At 38.1% G+C, this 23,249-nt stretch overlaps 1 protein-coding gene and 1 long non-coding RNA gene across 3 annotated transcripts in view; one reads left to right on the forward strand and one right to left on the reverse strand.

Annotated features, from left to right (window-relative positions):
• LOC146397706 (uncharacterized) overlaps positions 1-23,249 on the forward strand; it is a 91,204-nt gene that overhangs the window by 18,141 nt on the left and 49,814 nt on the right. The window lies entirely within an intron of this gene.
• ARGFX (arginine-fifty homeobox) overlaps positions 19,585-23,249 on the reverse strand; it is a 36,585-nt gene continuing 32,920 nt past the window's right edge. Inside the window, exon 4 of the mRNA XM_084991119.1 lies at positions 19,585-22,948. Within this exon, the coding sequence (XP_084847245.1) occupies positions 22,538-22,948 (411 nt within the window). The 3' untranslated portion in view covers positions 19,585-22,537. The remainder of the gene's footprint in view (positions 22,949-23,249) is intronic.

The following is a 23,249-nucleotide window of genomic DNA, read 5'->3' on the forward strand; positions in this document are numbered from 1 at the left end:
ATTATAACCATGCTTTTCACCTAAACCCATCACTGGCTGAGGCAGCAACTTGTGCAAGTGACGTGTGGTCCTGTTTCTGTTTCTCCTATTTCTTGTTATGACAAGTAAATGGCTGTCCTCTCCTTTCCTCTGTGGTTGGGAAAGGGAGTTTGTAATTCAGAAATCAGGCATAGATTAAATCCAGTGTGAGAGAATTAGAGGTGGTAGGAGGCTGAGCTATCGCTTAGCCCAACTCTCCCGTTTTACAGATGAGGAGACAGAGATTTAGAGAAAGTAAATTTTTTGTCCAAGTCACTGCTTGCTGATGGAAGAGCCAGAGGAAAGACTACTGTTGTAACTCTCAGGCCAGCTCCCTGCTTCAAAGGAACTCATTCTGCTATTTTCTGAGGAAAGATAATATTTAATTCTGGCTTTGCTAATTTCTAGATATGTGTCTCAGACCAAGTTATGTAACAAATCTCTACCTCAGTTTTCCCAATTGTGAAATGGCACATATCAAGTGGTCAGTGATGCTGTTATTTGAATGTATGGACTGAAAAAATATATGCTTAAGTCTGCTGTAATTAACAGATGCTGAATTCCCCTTTCCTCTGGATTCTTCCCTGCATATATATTCATGTAAAGGTAAACTTATTTGGGGTGAGCAACTAGAGGTTGAAAATCATAAACATTTTGGAATTCCCATCGTGGTGCATTGGAAACAAATCTGACTAGGAACCAGGAGGTTGCTGGTTCGACCCCTGGCCTAGCTCAGTGGGTTAAGGGTCTGGCATTGCCGTGAGCTGTGGTGTAGGTCTCAGACGTGGTTTGGATCCTTGCTGTGGCTGTGGCATAAGCTGCCACCTATAGCTCTGATTTGACCCCTAGCCTGGGAACCTCCATATGGTGCAGGCGTGCCCCTAAAAAGCAAAAGAAAGAAAGAGAGAGAGAGAGAGGGAGACATACAGAAGGAAAGAAAGAAAGAAAGAAAGAAAGAAAGAAAGAAAGAAAGAAAAAGAAATTGTAAAAATTTTGTATACTGATCTTTGTGTCCTAAAAATTACTGAACTTGCTTATTAGTTCTAATAGTTTTCTTAAGATCCCTTAGGATTTTCTAGATATAAGATCATGTCCTCTGTGAATAAAGATATTTTTACTTATCCCTTTAGGATTTGGATACATTTTATTTCCTTTTCTTGCCTTTTTGCACTGCCTAACTTGTTCCCTGTTTCTGATCTGAGGGGAATAGTATTCAGTCTTTCACCAATAAATGTCGTATTAGCTTGGATTTCTTATAGATGGAGGATTTGATAAGTTTGAAGTTGAAGTGTTTGATAGTTTATCCTAGTTTATTGCATCTTCTTTTTATTGCAGTATAGCTGATTTACAGTATTGTGTTAACTTCAATTGCATAGCATAGTGACTCAGTATTTTTGCAGATTATACTCCTTTATAGGTTATTACAAAATAATGGGTATAATTCCCTGCACTATACACCATATCCTTGCTGCTTACCTATCTTTTTGTAGAGTTTGTATCTATTCATCCCATACCTTTAATTTGGCCCTCCCCCTTCCTTTCTTCCCTTTGGTAACCATAAGTTTGTTTTCGATATCAGTGAGTCGGTTTCTGTTTTTCACACACATTTATTTGTATTATTTTTTGGATTCCACATATAAGTCATATCTTATAGTATCTGTCTTTTTCTGCCCGACTCATTTCACTAAGAATAATATTCTCTGGGTCCATCCCTATTGCTGCAAGTGGCAGTGTTTCATTTTGTGTGTACACCAAATCCTCTTAATCCAATCAAATCTAGATAAGCACTTGGGTTGCCTCAGGTCTTGACTGTTGTGATTAGTGCTGCTGTGAACATAGGAGTGCATGTATCTTTTCAAATTGTTTTTGTTTTTTTCCAGATATGAATGTTGACATGGAGGTGCTGGATCATATGGTAGTTCAACTTTTAGTTTTTTGAGGAATCTCTGTACTGTTTCCAACAGTGGCTACACAAATTTACATTCCCACCAACAGTGTGCTAGGATTGCCTTTTCTTCACATTCTCTCCAATATTAGTTATTTGTAGACTTTCTGATGATAGCCTTTCTGACATGTGTGAGGTGATATGTCATTGTGGTTTTGATTTGTATTTCTCTAGCAGTTATTAGTTACTGAGCATCTTTTCATGTGCCTGTTAGTCATCTATATCTCTTTTTGGCAAAATGTTTATTCGGGTCTTCTGCCTCATATTTATCATTTTGTATATGAATTGTATGAACTGTTTATATATTTTGGATATTAACCCCTTATTGGCCATATAATTTGCAAATATTTCCTCCCATTCTGTAGGCTGTCTTTGTTTAGTCAGTGGTTTCGTTTACTGTGCAAAAATTTTTAAGTTTATAATTAGGTCCCATTTATATATTTTTGCTTTTATTTCTTTTGCCTTATACAAAAAAATATCGCTATGATTTGTGTCAGAGTCTTTCGCCTATGTTCTCTTCTAGAGAACGTAGTTTGTAGTTTATAATTTCATGTCTTACATCTACGTCTTAAAAGCATTTTGAGTCTGTTTTTCTTTTTGCATGTTGGTTTTGTCTTTTTAGGGCCGCACCTACAGCATATGGAAGTTCCCAGACTGGGGGTCAAAACAGAGCTCTAGCTGCTGGCCTACACCACAGCCATAGCAATGCCAAATCCAAGCTGTATCTGCAACCTATACCACAATTCACAGCAATGCCTGATCCTTAGCCCATGGAGCGAGGCCAAGGGTCGAAAATGTGTTGTCATGGATACTAATCAGATTTGTTTCCCCTGAGCCACGATGGGAATTCCCTTGAGTCTGTTTTTGTATACAATATGAGGGAATGTTCTAATTTCATTGTTTATATGTAGCTGTTCAGTTTTTCCCAGCACCATTTCCTGAAGACACTGCCTTCTCCCCACTGTATATTCTTGTTTCTTTTGTCATAAATTAACCGATGGTAGATTTATGGGTTTATTTCTGGACTTTCTATTCTCTTCCATTGATCTATGTGTCTGTTTTTGTACCACTATCATACTGTTTTGTTGGTATTTTTTTTTTTTTTTGTCTTTCTGTTCTTTTAGGGCCACACTTGTGGCATATGGAGGTTCCCAGGCTAGGAGTCCAATTGGAGGTACAGCCCTGGCCTATGCAAGGGCCACAGCAACACAGGATCCCAAGCTGAGTCTGCGACCTACACCACAGCTCATGGCAACACTGGACCCTTAACCCACTGAGCAAGGTCAGGGATCGAACCTGCATCCTCATAGATGCTAGTCAAATTCATTAGTCGCTGAGCCACGAAGGAAACTCCCATATGGTTTTGATTACTGTAGCATTGCTGTGTTGTCTGAAGTCTGGGAGGGTTATACCTCCAGCTCTGTTCTTTTTTTCTTGGGATTGCTTTGGCAATTCTGGGTCTTTGGGGGTTCAAAATAAACAAGGATTGTTTGTTCTAGTTCTGAGAAAAATGTCATGAATATTTTGATAGGGATTGCATGAAATCTGTAGATTGCTTTGGGTAGTATGGATATTTTAACAATATTCATTCTTCTGGGAGTTCCCTTTGTGGCTCAGCAGTAACAAACCTGGCTAGTATCCATGAGGATGTGGGTTTGATTGTGGCCTTGCACAGTAGATTAAGTACCCAGCATGCCCCTGAGCTGTGGTGTAGGTCACAGATGCAGCTTGGATGCTGGGTTGCTATGGCTGTGGCATAGCTTCAGCAAGTTGCAGCTCCAATCTGACCCCTAGCCTGTGAACTTCCATATGCCATGGGTGCATCCCTAAAAAAAAAAAAAAAAAAAGAATTAATCCTTCTAATCCAAGAGCAACTGGGTATATTTTCATTTCATTGAATAATCTTCAATTTCCTTCATTAGTGTTTTATAATATTTAGACTATAGGTCTTTCTCTTTGATTCAGTTTGTTCCTAGGCATTGATTTAAATGGGATTTTTTCCTTTATCTTTCTGATAATTCATTAGTGTGTAGAAAGGCAACAGATTTCTATATTTTAATCTTATATCCTGCCACCTTTCTGAGTTCTTTTATTAGTTCTAACAGTTTCTGGGTATGAATGTCAGAGTTCTCTATATAGACTATCATGTAATCTGCAAGGAGTGAAAGATTTGCCTCTTCCCTTCCAATCTGGAATCATTTTATTTCTTTTTCTCTGATTGCTGTGGTCAAGACTTTAACTACTATGTTGAATAGAAGTGAGAGTGGGCATCCTTCTCTTGTTCCAGATTTTATCAGGAAAGCTTTCAGCTTTTCACCACTGAGAATTATGTTTACTGTAGGCTTGTAATAAATGGCCTCTATTATATTGAGATATGTTCTCTCTAGACCCCCTTTGATGGGAGCTTTTATCATGAATGGATGTTGAATTTTGTCAGATGGTTTTTCTGTGTAAATTGAAATGATCATGTGATTTTTATCCTTTTTTTTGTTAATGTGGTGTATCACAATGATTGATTTGTGAATGTTGAACCATCCTCTGAACCTGCAATTAACTCACTTTCATCATGGTGTATGGTCCTTTTTGTTGTTGGATTCAATTTGTTAATAGTTGTTTGGGGATTTTGCTTCTATCTTCATCAAAGATATTGACCTATAATTTTCTCTTTTTTGTAGGTGTCTTTGCCTGGTTTTGATTTCAGTGAAATGGTGGCCTCATGGAATGAATTTAGGGCTTCCCTTCTCTTCAGGTTTTTTGGAGTAGTTTGAGAAGGCTAGATAATTCTTTTTTTATATGATTGGTAGAATCTGTAAAGCCATCCATTCCTAGACCTTTGTTTGCTGGGAGTTTTCTCTTTTTCATTACAAATTCAATTTCATATCTAGTGATTGTTCTCTTCAAATGTCGCTTCTTGACACAGTCCTGGCAAGGCTGTATGTTTCTAGAAATCTGTCCATTTCTTCTAGATTGTCCAATTTGTTGGCATATACTGTTCACAACATTCTCATTTTTTAAAAAATTTCTGAGGTATGGTCATTATGTCTCCTCTTTCATTTTTAAATTTTGTTCATTTGGGTCTTCTCTCTTATCTTCTGGATGAGACTGCCTAAAGATTTGCCAATTTTGTTGAGCTTCTAAAAAGAACAGTTCTTGGAGTTCCCATTGTGGCTCAGTGGTTAACGAATCTGACTAGGAACCATGAGGTTGTGGGTTTGGTTCCTGCTCTTGCTTGGTGGGTTAAGGATCTGGCGTTGCTGTGAGCTGTGGTGTAGGTTGCAGATGCAGCTTGTATCCTGAGTTGCTGTGGCTCTGGTGTAGGTCAGCGGCTACAGCTCCGATTTGACCCCTACCCTGGGAACCTCCATATGCCGCGGGAGCAGCCCTAAATATGGCAAAAAGACAAAAAAAAAAAAAAAAAAAGGAGCGGTTCTTGGTTTCATTGATCTTTGCTTTTTTTGTGAGCTCTATTTTATTAATGTCCTTTCTCATCTTTATCATTTCCTTCCTTTTGCTGACTTTGGGCTTTATTCTTCTTTTTCTACTTCTTTTAGGTGATAGGTTAGGTTGTTCATTTCAAAATTTTCTTATTTCTTTTTTATTTTATTTTATTTTTGTCTTTTGTCCTTTTTACAGCCACGCCCACGGCATATGGGGGTTCCCAGGCTAGGGGTCTAATTGAAGCCATAGCTGCTGGCCTACGCCAGAGCACAGCAATGCCAGATCTGAGCCTCGTGTGTGACCTATACCACAGCTCACGGCAACACCCAATCCTTAACCCACTGAGCAAAGCCAGGGATCAAACCCACAACCTCATGGTTACTACTTGGGTTCGCTTCCACTGCGCCATGATGGGAACTCCAAAATTTTCTTATTTTTTGTGGAAGGCCTGTATTGCTATGAACTTCCCTCTTAGAAATGCTTTTGCTGCATCCCATAGATTTGGGGAAATTGTGTTTCCATTTTCATTTGTCTTGAGGTATTTTCTGATTTCCTCATTGACCCATTTTTTTTTTTAGTAGCATGTTGTTTAGTCTCTACATGTTTGTTAATAGGTTTCTATAGGACATTCCATTACAAAACACCAGAATACATATTTTTTTCAAGTGGTAAGTTTGTGCTTACTGCCATTTTATTACTTGTTTTCTTGTTATTTTTGTAGTTCTCTGTTCACTTCTTTTTGTTCTTCCTGTTGTGGTTTGATGACTTTATTTTGCAGTGTGCTTGGGTTCCTTTTTTTGATATTTGTGTCTCTATTGCAGGTTTTTGTTGTTGTCGTTGTTGTTTTTGGCTGCACCTGCAGCATATGGAAATTCCTGGGCCAGGGATCAATCCAAGCCACAGCTGCAACCTATGCCACAACTGGTGAAATGCTGGATCCTTAACCTGCTGTAGCACAACAGGAATTCCCTATTGTAGGTTTTTGATTTGTGATTAGCACAGGGTTCATATATATTGACCCATGATTTTATATACTTTATTTAAACTGATAGTCATTTAAGTTCAAACACATTCTAAAATATCTACATGTGGAGTTCCCATTGTGACTCAGTGGATTAAGAACATGACTAGTATCCATGAGGATGTAGGTTCAATCCCTGGCTTTGCTCAGTGGGTTAAGGCATTGCCTCAAGCTGCAGTGTAGGTCACAGGTGCGGCTCAGATCTGGCACTGCTGTGTTGTAGGCCAGCAGCTGCTCAGATTTGCCCCCTTGCCTGGGAACTTCCACATGGTTCAGGTGTAGCCCTAAAAAGACCAAAAACAAAAATTAAAATTAAAAGAATAAAAGATCTACATTTTTTACTCCCCTGACCCAAACTGTGTGTTTTTTATATTCTGGTTTATATCTTCAGGCTTATCCTTTTACTGTTTATTGTAGTTATAACTGCTTTTACATTTTTTTTTTTTTGGTCTTTTAGTCTATTTACTGGTTTATTGGAGTGATCTTCAATCCTTACTATAAAATTTGCCTTTCCTATTGGGATTTTTTCCTTTTATATAGATTCTTGTTTCGTTTCCATTTAGAGAAGGCCTTCCACATTTCTTTTAGGGTAGGATGCTGATTTCTTTTAGTTTTTGCTTGTCTGAAGAGTTCTTTATCTGTCTGTCTTTCTTTTTTTGTTGTTTTTGTTTTCATTTTGTTTTCTAGGGCCACACCCATGACACATGGAGGTTCTCAGGCTTGGGGTTGAATCGGAGCTACATCTGCCAACCTACATCACAGCCACAGCAACGCAGGATCTGAGCTATATCTGTGACCTACACCACAGCTCACAGCAATGCCAGATCCCTAACCCACTGAGGAAGGCCAGGGATTGAACCTGTGTCCTCATCGATATTAGTCATATTCAGTAACTGTTGAGCCACAACAGGAACTCCTATCTCTCTTTCTATTCTAAATAATAATCTTTTTTTTTTTTTTTTGGTCTTTTTAGGGCAACTCCTTGGCATATGGAGGTTCTCAGGCTAGGGGTTGAATGAGAGCTGTAGCTGCTGGCCTACACCACAGCCGTAGCCATGCCAGATCCAAGCTACATCTATGACCTACACCACACATCACAGCAATGCCAGATCCTTAACCCATTGAGTGTGGCCAGGGATCGAACCTGTGTCCTCATGGATACTAGTCAGATTCATTTCCACTGAGCCATGATGGGAACTCCCCCTAAATAATAATCTTTCTGGATAGAGTATTCTAGGTTGCATATATTTCCCTTTCAGCAATTTGACCTATCATGCCTTTCCCCTCTGCCCTGCAAAGTTTTTGCAGAGAAATCAGCTCATAACCTATTAGGATTCCCTTGTATGCGACTCTTTTTCTCTTGCTCCCTTTAGAATTTTCTTTAACCATTGCCATTTTAATTATGATATGTCTTGGTGTGTGTCTGTTTGAATTCATCTGGTTTGGGACTCTCTGTATCTGAATATCCTGTATCTGATATCTAGGTCTTCTTTGGGTGTGAGAATTATTCAGCCATAATTTCTGCAATTATGCTTTGATCCCCTTCTCTCTCTCTTCTCCTTCTAGAACCCCTATAATGAAAATGTTTGCATGTTTAATATTATTTCAAAGGTCTCATTTATTGCCTTCATTTAAAAAATTTTTTTCTGTCTGTTCTTCTGATTGGGTGATTTCCATTATTCTAGCTTCCAGATTACTTATGCATTCCTCTGTGTCATTTAGTATGCCATTCATTTCTTCTAGACTACTTTTTATCTCAGATACTGAATTATCTATTTTGATTTGGTTTTCTTTATATTTTATAGTTTCTTGTTAAGATGGTCTGTGTTTAGATCAATTCTCTTTCTTAATTTGGTTAGGATTTTTATTACCATTTTTAATTTTTTGATTGGTAGACTGTTTATCTTGTTTCATTAATTTTTTTTCTTTTTTCGTCTTTTCTAGGGCCACTCCCATGGCATATGGAAATTCCCAGGCTAGGGGTTGAATCGGAGCTGTAGCCACTGGCCTAATGCAAGAGCCACAGCAAAACGGGATCCGAGCCGCGTCTGCGACCTACACCACAGCTCACGGCAATGCCGGATCCTTAACCTGCTGAGCAAGGTCAGAGATCGAACCTGCAACCTCATGGTTCCTAGTCAGATTCATTAACCACTGTGCCACGACAGGAACTCCAAAATATTATATGTGAGTCTTGTCTTTTCACTGTTAGTTTTCCATGGGAATTGTTTGGCACAGTTATATATTTGATGTGTTTGTTAGGGGAAGTGAGTTCCATGTCCTCTTACTCTGCCATCTTTATTTCCCTCATCTTTATCATGACAATGTATGGAATTTTGTCAAATGCCTTTTTGTTCCTATTGAGATCATATGCTTTTTGTCCTTTATTCTTTTAACATGGTATGTGACATTTATTGATCTTGGTACATTGCATTCACCATGCATTCCTGGATAAACCGCACTTGGTGAGGTATATACAATTGACCCTTGAACAATGGCAGGGTTTGGAGTTCCAACATAGCATGTAGTCAAGAATCCATGTTATAACATAGTTGGCGTCCATGTACATTGCCCTCCATACACAGGCTTCCTTCATACGCATGGTTCCACTCCCACAGATTCAACCAGTTACAGATTGTGTCATACTGTAATATTTATCGTTGAAAAAAAATCCACATGTAACTGGACCTGTGTACTTCAAACCCATGTTGTTCAAGTGTGATATATAATCCTTTTATATGTTGCTGGATTCAGTATTCTAGTATCTTGTTGAGGATTTTTGCTTCTATATTAACAAGAGATATTAATCTGTAATTTTCTTATGTTGTCTTTGTTCAGTTTTGTTATCAGGATAATATTGGTCTCATAGAATGAGTTACGAAGTGTTCTTTTCTGTTTTTTTTTTTTTTGAAATAGTTTATGAAGGATTACTGATTCTTTAACCATTTGGTAGAATTCAGCAATGAAGCCATCTGGGTCTGGATTTGTCTTTATGGAAAGTCTTTGGCTACTAACTTAATCTCCTTACTTGTTAATGCTCTATTCATAACATATCTATTTCTTTTTTTAAACATCTTTTATTAAAGTATAGTTGATTTACAGTGTTTCTTCAATTTCTGCTGTACAGCAAAAATATATATACACTCTTTTTTTTCATACTATCTTCCATCATGTTGTAACCCAAGAGATTGGACATAGGGCCCTGTGCTACACAGTAGGACCACATAACTAATCCATTCTAAATGTAATAGTTTGCATCTACCAACTCCAAACACTCTGTCTATCCCACTCCCTCCCTGCTGGCAAACACAAATCTGCTCTCCATATCCATGATCTGTTTTTGTGTAATTGGATCATTTGTGCCATATTTTAGATTCCACATAAAAGTGATATCATATGGTATTTGTCTTACTCTTTCTGACATTTCACTTAGTATGATAATCTCTAGTTGCATCCAAGTTGCTGCAAATGGCATTATTTTGTTCTTTTGTATGGCTGAGTGGTATTCCATTGTGTGCATGTATCACATTTTCTTAATCCATTCATCTGTTGATAGACATTTAGGTTGTTTCCATGTCTTGGTTAACATTTTTATTTCTCATTGACTCACATTGGTTAATTTGTTCATTCTTCCTAGGAATTTTCTCCTTTTCCTCTAAGTTATTTAATTTATTATATAAATTATAAAACTGCATAATTGCTCATAATATTCCTTTACAATGATTTCCATTTCTGGAAGGTTGTTAGTTATACCCCATCTTTCGTTTTGTATTGTTGTTGTTGTTGTTGTTTAAGGCTGATGTTTTCTTTTTCTTTTTTTTCTTTTAGTTTATTTATTTATTACTCAATGAATTTATTACATTTATAGTTGTACAATGATCATCACAATCCAATTTTATAGGATTTCCATCCCACAACCCCAGTGCATTCCCCCAGCCCCCAAACTGTCTCCTTTGGAAACCATAAGTTTTTCAAAGTCTGTGAGTCAGTATCTGTTCTGCAAAGAAGTTCATTGTGTCCTTTTTTGAGATGCCACGTGTCAGTGAAAGCATTTGATGTTGGTGTCTGTCTGACTGACTTCACTTAGCATGATAATTTCTAGGTCCATCCATGTTACTAAAAATGCTGGTATTTCATTCCTTTCAATGGCTGAGTCATATTCCTTTGTGTATATGTACCACATCTTCTTGATCCACTCCTCTGTTGATGGACATTGAGGTTGTTTCCATGTCTTGGCTATTGCAAATAGTGCTACAATGAACATTGGAGGACATGTGTCTTTGCGAGTCATGGTTTTCTCTGGTTAGGTGCCTAGGAGTGGGATTGTTGGATCAAAAGGTAATTCCGTTTTTAGTCTTCTGAGGAATCTCCATACTGTTTTCCATAGTTGTTGCACCAATTTACAATTCCATGAACAGTGTAATAGGGTTCCTTTTTCTCCACACCCTCTCCTGCACTTATTGTTTGTAGACTTTTTGATGATGGCCCTTCTGGCTGGTGTAAGGTGGTACCTCATGGTGGTTTTGATTTGCATTTCTCTAGTAATGAGTGATGTTGAACATCCTTCCATGTGTTTTTTGGCCATCTGATGTCTTCCAGTTTTCCCAGCACCACTTACTGAACAGGCTGTCTTTCCTCCATTGTATATTCTTGCCTCCTTTGTCATAGATTAGTTGGCTGTAAGTGCATGAGTTTAATTCTGGGCTTTTAGTCTTGTTCCACTGATTTCTATTTCTGTCTTTGTGTCAGTACCATATGGTTTTGATGACTGTCGCTTTGCAGTATAGTCTGAAGTCAGGGAGCCTTGTTCTTCCAGCTCCATTTTTCTTTTTCAGGATGACTTTGGCTATTCTGGGTCTTTTGCGCTTCCAGACAAACTTTAACATATTTTATTTGAGATCTGTGGAAAATGTCCTTGGTAATTTGATAGGGATTGCATTGAATCTGTAGATTGCCTTAAGTAGTATAGTCATTTTGATAATACTGCCTCTTCCAATCCACGAGCATGGTATGTCTTTCCATCTATTTGTGTAATCTTTGATTTCTTTCATCAGTGTCTTATAGTTTTCAGAGTACAAGTCTTTTGTCTCTTTAGGTAGGTTTACTCCTAGGTATTTTATTCTTTTGGATGCTATGGTAAATGGAATTTCTTCCATAATTTCTCTTTCTGATCTTTTGTTGTTAGTATATAGAAATACAGTCAATTTCTGTGTATTATTTTTGTATCCTGTGACTTTGCCAAATTCATTGATGAGCTTTAACAGTTTTCTGGTAGAGTCTTTAGGATTTTCTAAGTATATTATCATGTCATCTGCAAACAGTGATAGTTTTCCTTCTTCCTTTCCAATTTGGATTCCTTTTATTTCTTTCACTTCTCTGATTGCTGTGGCTAGGACTTCTAAAACAATGTTGAATAGTAGTGGTGAGAGTGGACATCCTTGTTTTGTTCCTGATCTCAGTGGGAATTCATTCAGCTTTTCACCATTGAGAATGATGTTAGCTTTGGGTTTGTCATATATGGCTGTTGTTATGTTGAGGTAAGTTCCCTCTATGCCCACTTTCTGAAGGGTTTTTATCAGAAATGGGTGTTGGATTTTGTCAAAGGCTTTTTCTGCTTATATTGAGAGGATCAAATGGTTTTCACTCTTCAGTTTGTTAATGTGGTGTATCACACTGATTGATTTTGGATATTGAAGAACCCTTGCCTCCCTGGGATAAATCCCACTTGATCATGATGTACAATCCTTTGAATGTATTGTTGGATGCAGTTTGCTAGTATTTTGTTGAGGGTTTTTGCATCGATGTTCATCAGTGAAATTGGCCTGTAGTTTTCTTCTTCTGTGGTATCTTTGTCTGGTTTTGGTATCAGGGTAATGGTGGGCTCATAGAATGAGTTTGGGAGTATCCTTTCCTCTGCAGTTTTTGGGAATAGTTTCAGAAGGATAGGTATTAGCTCTTCTGTAAATGTTTGATAGCATTTGCCTGTGAAGCCATCTGGTCCTGGACTTTTGTTTGTTGGAAGTTTTTTAATCACAGTTTCACTTTTAGTACTTGTGATGGGTCTGTTCATTTTTATTATTTCATCTTGGTTTCGTCTTGGCAGATTGCACTTTTCTAAGAACTTTTCTATTTCTTCTAGGTTTTCCATTTTATTGGCGTATAGTTGGATATAGTAGTATCTCATGATCCTTTGTGTTTCTGTGATGTCTGTTGTTACTTCTTTTTCATTTCTAATTTTATTGATTTGAGTCCTCTCTCTTTTTTTCTTGATAAGTCTGGCTATGGGTTTAAAAATTTTGTTGATCTTTTCAAAGAACCAGCTTTTCGTTTCATTGATCTTTTCTATGGTTTTCTTCATTTCTATTTCATTGATTTCTGCTCTGATCTTTATGATTACTTTCCTTCTAACTTTAGGTCTTGTCTGTTCTTCTCTCTCAAACTGCTTTAGATTTAAAGTTAGCTTGTTTATTTGTTCTTTTTCTTGTTTCCTGAGATGGGCTTGTATTACTATAAACTTTCCTCTTAGAATGGCTTTTGCTGCATCCCATAGGTTTTGGAATGTCATTATATTTGTCATTTGCTTCTAGGTATTTTTTAATTTCCTCTTTGATTTATTCTGTGATCCTTTGGTTGTTCAGTAGCATGTTGTTTACTCTCCACATGTTTGTGTTTTTTTGCAGTTTTTTTCTTGTTGTTGATTTCCAGTCATATAGTGTTGTGGTTGGAAAAGATGCTTGATATTTCAATTTTCTTAAAGTTACCAAGGCTTTATTTGTAGCTGAGGATGTGACCAATCTTGGAGAATGTTCCATGTGGGCTTGAGAAGAATTTGTATTCTGTGGCTTTTGGTTGGAATGTCCTATAAATAACTATGAAGTCCATCTGGTCTAATGCTTCATCCATGGCCTGTGTTTCCTTATTGATTTTCCTTCTGGATGATCTGTCCATTGCTGTAAGTGGGGTGTTAAAGTCCCCCATTATGATTGTGTTATTGTTGATTTGTCCTTTTAAGGTTGTTAGCAGTTGCCTTATATATTGTGGTGAACCTATGTTGGGTGCATAGATATTTAAAACGGTTATATCTTCTTATTGGACTGATCCTTTGATCATTATGTAATGACCTTCTTTGTCCCTTAAAATATTCTTCATTTTAAAGTCTATTTTGGAGTTCCCATTGTGGCACAGTGGTTAACAAATCCAACTAGGAACCATGAGGTTTCGGGTTCGATCCCTGGCCTTGCTCAGTGGGTTAAGGACCTGGCGTTGCAGTGAGCTGTGGTGTGGGTAGCAGACGTGGCTTGGAGCCCGTGTTGCTGTGGCTCTGGCGTAGGCTGGCAGCTACAGCTCTGATTACACCCCTAGCCTGGGAACCTCCATATGCTGTGGGAGTGACCCAAGAAATGGCAAAAAAGACAAAAAATAAATAAATAAATAAAGTCTATTTTATCTGATATGAGTACTGCTACTCCAGCTTTCTTTTGATTCCTGCTTGCATGGAATATTTTCCTCCATCCTCTCAATTTCAATTTGTATGTGTCCCTAGAAGTGAAGTGGGTCTCATGACGACAGAATATATATGGGTCTTTTTTTTGTGTCCATTCAGCCAGTCTGTGTCTTTTGGTTGGGGCGTTTAGTCCATTAACATTTAAGGTAATTATTGATATATATGTTCTTATTGCCATTTTATTAGTTGCTTTGAATTTTTTTTTGTTTCTTTTTTCTTCCCTTCTTCTCTTGTTCTCTCCTCTTCTGGTTTGATGACTATCTTTAGTGTTGTATTTGAGTTAATTTTTCTTATTTGTTTGTGTATCAATTGTAGATTTTTGGTTTGTAGTTATTCTGAAGTTTTGATATGAGTCTCTATATATACATGAGATTGTTTCAAGGTGTTTGTCTCTTAATTGCAAGTGCATCTCCAGTGTCCTGCATTTGTACCCTTCACTTCTCATGATTTATTATTTTGGTGTCATGATTGTGCATGGATGATTTTGTATCTTTACTGTATATATACCTTTACTGGTGAGACTTGTCATTTATGGTATTTTTGTTTCTGGTTGTGGCCTTTTCTTTTCTGCCTAGAGTTCCTTTAGTATTTGTTGTAAGGCTTGTTTTATGTTGCTGAATTCTCTTAGCTTTTGCTTCTCTGTAAAGCTTTTGATTTCTCCTTCAAATCTGAATGAGAGCCTCACTGGGTAAAGTAATCTTGGTTGGAGGTTTTTTCCTTTCATCACGTTAAGTATATCATGCCACTTCCTCCTGGCCTGCAGAGTTTCTGCTGAAAAATCTGATAACCTTATCAGGGTTCCCTTGTATGTTATTTCTTTTCCCTAGCTGCTTTCACTATTTTCTCTTTGCCTTTGATTTTGGTCAGTTTGATTAATATGTGTCTTGGGGTATTCCTCCTTGGATTTATTTTATATGGTACTCGTTGTGCTTCCTGGATTTGAGTGAGTGGTTCCTTTCCCATGTTAGGAAATTTTTCAGCTATTATCTCTTTGGAATTTTTTCTATCCCCTTCTCTCTCTTCTCCTTCTTGCACCGCTATAATACAGATGTTGGTGTGTTTAACATTGTCCCAGAGTTCTCTAAGACTCTGTTCATTTGTTTTCAACCTTTTTTCTCTTTTCTGTTCTGCATCAGTGATTTCCACTAATCTGTCCACCTTGCTTGTTTGTTCTTCTGCCTCCTGTATTCTGCTGTTGGCTGCTTCTAATGAATTTTTTATTTCAGTGATTGTATTTTGCATCTCTTCTTGTGTAAGGTTTATATCTTGTATCTCTTTGCTCAGTGTTTCCTGTAAATTATCCATCTTTGCCTGCAGTTTATTTCCAATGTCTTGCATCATCTTCAGCATCAACAGTCTAAAGTCTTTTTCCTGGAGGCTGAGAATCTCCTGATCACTTAGCTGTTTTTCTGTTTTTTTTTTTTTTTTTTCTTTCTCCTTCATCTGAGTTATAGTTATCTGTCTTTTCATTTTGATAGGTTTTTGGTGTGGTGACCTTTTTTACAGATAATAGAGTTGTAGCCTCTCTTCCTTCTGGTGTCTGCCCCCTTGTGGCTGAAGTTGGTAAGGGGCTTGCTGTAGGCTTCCTGATGGGAGGGGCTGATGCCTGCCCACTGGTAGGTGGAGCTGATTCCTGTCCCTCTGGTGGGTGGGGCTTTGTCTCTGGGTGAGATTAGAGGTGGCTGTGTGCCTGGGGCTCTGTAGGCAGTCTGTTTACTGAAGAGTGGGGTTGTGATCCCACCTGGATTGTTGTTTGGCCTGGGGCTTCTCAGCTCTGATGGGTAGGGCCGGATTTTCCCAAAATGGCCACCTCCAGAGAAAGGAACACTGCTGAGTATTCCCAAGAACTTTGTTTCCAATGTCCTTCCCCAACAACAAGCCACATTCACCCCTGTTTTCCCTGCAGGTCTTCCTCCAAGAACTGTGGTTAGGTTTGACCCAGATTCTTTTTTTTTGTCTTTTTGTCTTGTTGTTGTTGTTGTTGTTGTTGTTGTTGTTGCTATTTCTTGGGCCGCTCCCACGGCATATGGAGGTTCCCAGGCTAGGGGTCGAATCGGAGCTGTAGCCACCGGCCTACGCCAGAGCCACAGCAGTGCAGGATCCCAGCTGCGTCTGCAACCTACACCACAGCTCACGGCAACGCTGGATCGTTAATCCACTGAGCAAGGGCAGGGAGTGAACCCGCAACCTCATGGTTTCTAGTCGGATTCGTTAACCACTGGGCCATGACGGGAACTCCTGACCCAGATTCTTATGGAGACTTAGCTTTGCCCTGGGACCCAGTACATGTGAAAGTCTGTGTGTGCCTTTTAAGAATGGGGTCTCCATTTCCCCCAGTCCTGTGGAGCTCCTGTGCACAAGCCCCACTCGCCTTCAGTGCCAGATGCTCCAGGGGCTCTCTCCCAGTGCCAGTTCCCCACATGTGGGATTTTGATATGGAGCTCAGAACTCTCATCCTGTAGGCAACTCTCTGTGAAACAGTTACTTTCCAGTCTGTGGGGCTACCACCTGGGTGGTATGGGGTTACTTATATCATGTAATCCCCCCTTCTACCTCTTGATGTGGCCTTCTCTTTGTTTTCTGGATTAGGATATCTTTTTTAAATATTCTGGTCCATTTGGTTGAAGATTGTTCAGCATTTGTTTGTAAATTTTGTTTTTAGGAGAGAAGTTGAGCTCCAGTCCTTCTATTCTGCCATCTTAATCCCATCTCCATATAACATTATATTAGTTTTTCCATGAATTTTTTTTTCCAAAGAACCAAGACAGTGAATAGCAGGCAAACACATTTGACATTCTGATCAGGATTTTCAAACAAGATTTCACCACACCTCACACTGCTTGTTCTTCTGCTTGGTTCATCTCCAGAGATGATGATCTCAGGTAGCCTCTGTAGCAAGAAGTGGGAGAAAAAGAGGTCAAGAGAGGTGATATAATCACTATAAGTTCTGCCTCCACTTCAGCAGTCAGACCACTTCCCAAGTTCTGAACCCATGACTTACTCTTGTTTGTAGCCCCAAAACCACAGGAAGTGGCCATCAAATCCACATCATGGGCCTTCAACTTTGGTAGTCAAGGTGGTCACGAGACTTGTGTGTCCATCAAGTGGCATGAAGCCTAAACAGGATCCCATCTTTCATTTCTGATTCTGGTCATTTAATTTTCTTCCTCTTCTCTCTCCTCCTCTTCCTCCTCCTCCATCTACTTTACTTCTTCTTCTCGTCAGTCTAGCTAAAAATTTGTCATTTTATTGATCTTTTGAAAGAACTAGCTTTGATTTCATGTTTGCTCTGTTGTTTTGCACTGTTCTGTCAATTTCTGCTGTACAGAAAAGTGACCCAGTTATATTTTTATACACATTTTTTCACATTGCCCTCCATCATTTTCTATCACAGGTGACCAGATATGGTTCCCTATTCTATACAGCAGGATCTCATTTCTTATCCACTCCAACTGAAATTGTTTGCACATACTAACCCTCAACTCCCAGTCCCTCCACCCATTTCCTCTCCCTCTTGACAACTACAAGTCTGTTCAACATGAGTTTGTTTCTTTTTTGTAGCTAGGTTCTTTTATGCCATATATTAGATTCCAAATATAAGTGATATTTATGGTATTTGTCTTTCTCTTTCTGACTTACTTCACTTAGTATGAGAGTCTCTATTTCCATCCATGTTGCTACAAATGGCATTATTTTTGTTCTTTTTTATGGCTGTGTAGCATTCCATTGTATATGTACATCTTAATCCATTCATCCATTGCTTTTCTCTATTTCATTTATTTATGTTCTAATCTTTATTCCCTTCTTTCTACTTGCTTTGGATTTAGTTTGTTTTTCTTTCCCTGGTTTCTTTTTGGCTACAAATGGCACTCATTTTTAAATTACTCAATGAATTTATCACATCTGTAGTTGTATAATGATCATCACAAACCAATTTCACAAGATTTCCTTAGTTTCTTAAGGTGAAAAGTTATTTATTTATTTGGCATTTCTAGGGCCGCTTCTGTGGCATATGGAGGTTCCCAGGCTAGGGGTCGAATCGGAGCTGTAGCCATTGGCCTACACCAGAGCCACAGCAACGTGGGATCCAAGCCGCATCTGCAACCTACACCACAGCTCAGGGCAACGCCAGATCCTTAACCCACTGAGCAAGGCCAGGAATCGAACCTGCAACCTCATCGTTCCTAGTTGGATTCATTAACCACTGAGCCATGACAGGAACTCCAAGGTGAAAAGTTATTGATTTGAAAGCAAAGCTACGGAGCTAAGGATCAGTGGTTGCTAGAAGTTAGAGGAGAGGGAGAGATGAATAGATGGAGCACAGAAAATTTTTAGGGCAGTGAAACTATCCTATTTGATACTATAATAGTGGATATATGTTGTATATTTGTCAAAATCCATATAATATATAGTACCAAGAGTGAACCCTAATGTAAACTATGGATTTAGGTGATGAAAATGTACCAGTATATGTTCATCAGTTATAATAAATATGCCACTTATGTGTGAATTTTTTCTTTTTTGGCTGCACCCATGGCATATGGAAGTTCCTGGGCCAGGGATAGAATCCTAACTGCAGCTGAGACCTATGCCATAGCTGTAGCAAAGCCAGATCCTTAATTCACTGTGCTGGAACAGGAATCAATCTTCCCCACTGAGCAGAGACAATGCCAACTGCACCACAGCAGGAACTTCCTGTGTGTGTTGTTGATAATAGGGGAGGCTGTGTGTATGTTGGAGCAGAGTGTATATGGGAAATCTCTACCTTCTGCTCATTTTGGTGTAAACTCAGAACTGCTCTAAAAATAATACTATTAAAAATCAGAAGTTATTTTTAAAAACCAATAAACAAAAAATCCTCACAACCAACTTAAGGGCCAATCTCTTTCCCTAAGTTCTGCAGTCTTGCCCTTCAAGATTCCTCTGTGATGATCCAGAATATGATGAATACCAAGACATGCAAACCTGCTGTACTACTACCTGTTAGTTCTCCTAGTAAATGTTGATCCTAGTTATTGTTATTATATAATATATTCTACCAGATTATTCACACTATAATTTCTTCCATGTTTGAGTACTTCTTTAAAAATATTCTTTTTATTCTCTAAATTGAGGGAGAGATTGGAGTTTCTTCTAATTAAATTGCCTTATGATCAAAGAATGCTATTGGTATGTCATTGATTCATTCGAGTTTGTTAAGATTTGCTTTGTGGTCTAGTAAGTAGTAATTACATACTTGAAAAGAATGCGTATTTCCTAACAGTTGAATGCAGAAATCTACACTTTCTTTAAATAAAGTTTATTACCCGTATAGTTAAAATCCTTACCCAGGCTAAATTTTTATTCTTTTGACCTTAATTATTGAGTATTTATTAAAACCATCCATTATGATTTTGTATTTTTTAAGTTTGCCCAAGAATTTTGTTAATTTTTACTTCATATATTTTGGGAATATGTTTTTAAATTACACCAAATTTAGAATTATATCTTTCAGGCAACATATTCCTTTTTACCATTCTCAAACATACTTTTACTTCCATCCAAATGTTTTCCTTAAAGTTTAATATGACAAATATTAATATAACCATGCCAACTTCCTTCCTGTTTAAAAAAAGGTCGTTTGAAATCTTATTTTTTTCCTTGTTTTATTTTAAATGATTTTATTTTTCCATTATAGCTGGTTTACAGTGTTCTGTCAATTTTCTACTGTAGAGCAAGGTGACCCAGTCACACATACACATATACATTCTTTTTCTCGCATTATCCTCCATCATGCTTCATCATAAGTGACTAGATATAGTTCCCAGTGCTATACAGTAGGATTTCCTTGCTTTTTCATTCCAAAGGCAATAGTTTGCATCTATTAACCCCAGATTCTCAGTCCACCTCACTCCCTCCCCCTCACTCTACAAGTCCATGATTTTCTGTGCCATGTATTGGATTCCAAATATAAGTGATATCATATGGTATTTGTCTTTCCCTTTCCGACTTATTTCACCTACTATGAGAATCTCTAGTTCCATCCATGTTGCTGCAAATGGCATTCTTTTGTTCTTTTTTATGGTTGGGCAGTATTCCATTTTGTATATATACCATATCTTCTTAATCCATTCACCTGTCAATGGATGTTTAGGTTGTTTCCATGTCTTGGCTATTGTGAATAGTGCTGCAATGAACATGTAAGTGCATGTGTCGTCTTCAAGTTTTGTCTGGATATATGCCCAAGAGTGGGATTGCTTGTTCATATGGTAGTTCAATGTATAGTTTTCTGAGGTAGGTCCATACTGTTTTCCATAGTGGTTGTACCAATTTACATTCCCACCAACAGTGTAAGAGGGTTCCCTTTTCTCCACACTCTCTCCAGCATTTGTTATTTGTGGACTTATTAGTGATGGCCATTCTGATTGGTGTGAGGTGGTTCCTCATAGTAGTTTTGACTTGCATTTCTCTAATAATCAGTGATGTTGAGCATTTTTTTGTATGTGCTTGTTGGCCATCTGTTTATCTTCTTTGGAGAAATGTCTATTCAGGTCTTTTGCCCATTTTTCTTTTTCTTTTTTCCATTGGGTTGTTGGATTTTTTGCTGTTGAGTTGTATAAGTTTTTTGTATATTTTAGAGATTAAACTCTCGTCAGTTGCCTCATTTGAAATCATTTTCTCCCATTCTGTATGTTGTCTTTTTTTTTTTTTTTTTGGTTTCCTTTGATTAGGTCCCATTGGTTTATTTTTCTTTTATTTCTGTTGCCTTGGGAGACCGAACTGAGGAAACATTTGTAAGGTTGATGTCAGAGAATATTTTGCCTATGTTCTCTGCTAGGAGTTTGATGGTGTCATGTCTTATGTTTAAGTCTTTAGGCCATTTTGAGTTTATTTTTGTGCATGGTCTGAAGGTGTGTTCCAGTTTCATTGATTTGCATGCAGCTGTCCATGTTTCCTAGAAATATTTGCTAAAAAGACTGTCTTTTTCCCATTTTATGTTCTTGCCTCCTTTGTCAAAAATTAATTGAATGTAGGTGTCTTGAGTTTATTTCTGGGATCTCTATTCTGTTCTATTGGTCTGTATGTCTGTTTGGTACCAGTACCACACTGTCTTGATGACTGTGGCTTTGTAATATTGCCTGAAGTCTGGGAAAGTTATACCTCCTGCTTGGTTTTTGTTCCTCAGTATTGCTTTGGCAATTCTGGGTCTTTTGTGGTTCCATCCTTATTCTTTAAATATAGGTTTTTTTCAGCTGTAAATTTCTTTCTAAGCACTGATTTGGCATCATCCTATAAGCTTTGATATATTGTGTTTTTGTTTTCATTCATATTTGCATATTTCCTAATTTTCTTTCTGATTTTTTTCTTTACCCATTTGTTATTCAAGAGTGTGCTTTTTAATATCCATATACTTGTGAATTTTCTAAATTCTCTTGATTTCTAATTTTAATCCATTGTGTTTGGAAAACAAACTTTATATGATTTTAACTCTTTTATATTGATTATTTTATGGCTTCAAAAGCCTTTTGTTTAAAATATTTTGTATTTCTGTTTTGAAGTTTTCTGTATAGATAACTTAATTTTCTTGATTAATTCCTAGATACTCTATATTTTTCATTGAGAGGATTTATTATGTTTATTCATTATTGGTTTTGAGAAATGCTTTTAATTCTGTAAGTTAATCATGTAGATGGAAAATATAGCTTAACTGCCATTCTAAAAATCTGACTGTTGGAAATGTGTGAGTTTATAACCTGCTATCAAAAAAAGTGGATGACAGAGTTCCTGTCATGGCTCAGCATTTAACGGACCTGACTAGTATCCATGAGGACAGGTTGGATTATTGTGTTAAGGATGTGGTGTGGCCATGAGCTGTGGTATAGGTCGCAGATGTGGCTTGGATCCCAAGCTGCTGTGGCTGTGGCATAGGTCAGCAGCTGTAGCTCTGATTTGACCCCTAGTCTGGGAATTTCCATATGCTGAGGGTGCAGCCCCAGGAAAAAAAAAAAAAAAACAGAGAGAGAGACCAAAAAAAAAAAAAAAATGTGGATGACACCTGGAGTTCTCTGGTGGTCTAGTAGTTAATGATCAGACTTTGTCACTGCTGTGATTCAGGTTCAATCTCTGGCTGGGCAAATTCCACATGCCGTAGGTGTGGCCAAAAAGAAAAAAAAAAGTAAGGATGATCCCTAAAGGCTGCCGACCTTCTTTTAAAATGTCAAAGATAGTTTTGAGAAGAGAGAATTTTGGAGTCTCATTGGCCATCTAAGGGACTAGAAAGGCCTTCTCTAGGGAGAATTGTGGGGCTAATTATGTAGTACTGAGCTACACTTGGGGGAAAATAGCTTTTACATTTGCATAGAAATCCAGGTAACACTAAGCCAGATATTTGGGTTAAGACAAAGGAAAGAGGCATATACAAGATGCAAGAAGATCCTTTTCTATACTGTCTGGAATTTGTTAGTGCTTTGATCAGAGAAATTGAAATGTATACCACACTGGAGGACTTTTGGAATTCCAGGCTGTCTCTTAGACTATGGGTTGCAAAGCTCCAGCTTGTCATACTGAACCAGGTTTGCTCAGGAGATAAAGCTACACCTGATCCAGCAAAGATTCTAAGAGGAACTCTGTTCTAACTGGGCCTTATTGGTGAAAGATACTGATATAGAGAGTGGAATGAAGAACTGTCTAGCTCATTGTCATCAGGAAAACTGTACAGTTTCATGATTTGGTCTATGTCATAGGCATCAGAGTATAAAGCAGGAACTGAAGCCACTAGTCTCTCCAATTGAGGATCTTGCATTTGGACATCGCTTGTAGGACTCTCAGTGATGGTAGAATTCCCTGCACACTGGAAAGGGCCCAAGGGCCGAGTTGATAGGAAGATAGAGGAATCTGAAACTTCAGGGAAAAAAGAATGAGGACTAGTTGATGCTGTGGGTGTCTTCTTGGCTAGAAGGGTCTGGTTTGGTGGCTTGAGTGATTGCTGCTGCTTTTGTTGCTGCTGCTTCCTCATTTTGAACCTCCGGTTCCTGAACCAAATCTGGGTGTGGGAGAAGAGAGGAGGTTATGGTCCATTACTGGAGAAGGAGTTTGAGGCTTCTCCTGGGTGAAAAAAAGCCAGATTGTAGCCCTCATGTCCTCTCCACGTCATGACACTGAGTTCTGGTAAGCAGAAGTTGGTATAAATGGAGTCAATAGAAACAGTGAGAGATCAGGATGGGGCCCCAGAGAAAGAGGCAGAGAAAGGGGGTATATTTCAGAGATTGTGCTGGGAAGTTCAGAGAAAGGATACTGAACTCCAGAGAAGAGAAGCCAAGTTCAGGGATCTAGGGAGAGGTGGG

This window comes from Sus scrofa, chromosome 13 (assembly GCF_054392235.1).
Source record: "Sus scrofa isolate SSC_HxYL_T2T_F1_AM1 chromosome 13, Sscrofa_HxYL_maternal_Yorkshire_Landrace_v2.0, whole genome shotgun sequence".
NCBI lineage: Eukaryota > Metazoa > Chordata > Mammalia > Artiodactyla > Suidae > Sus > Sus scrofa.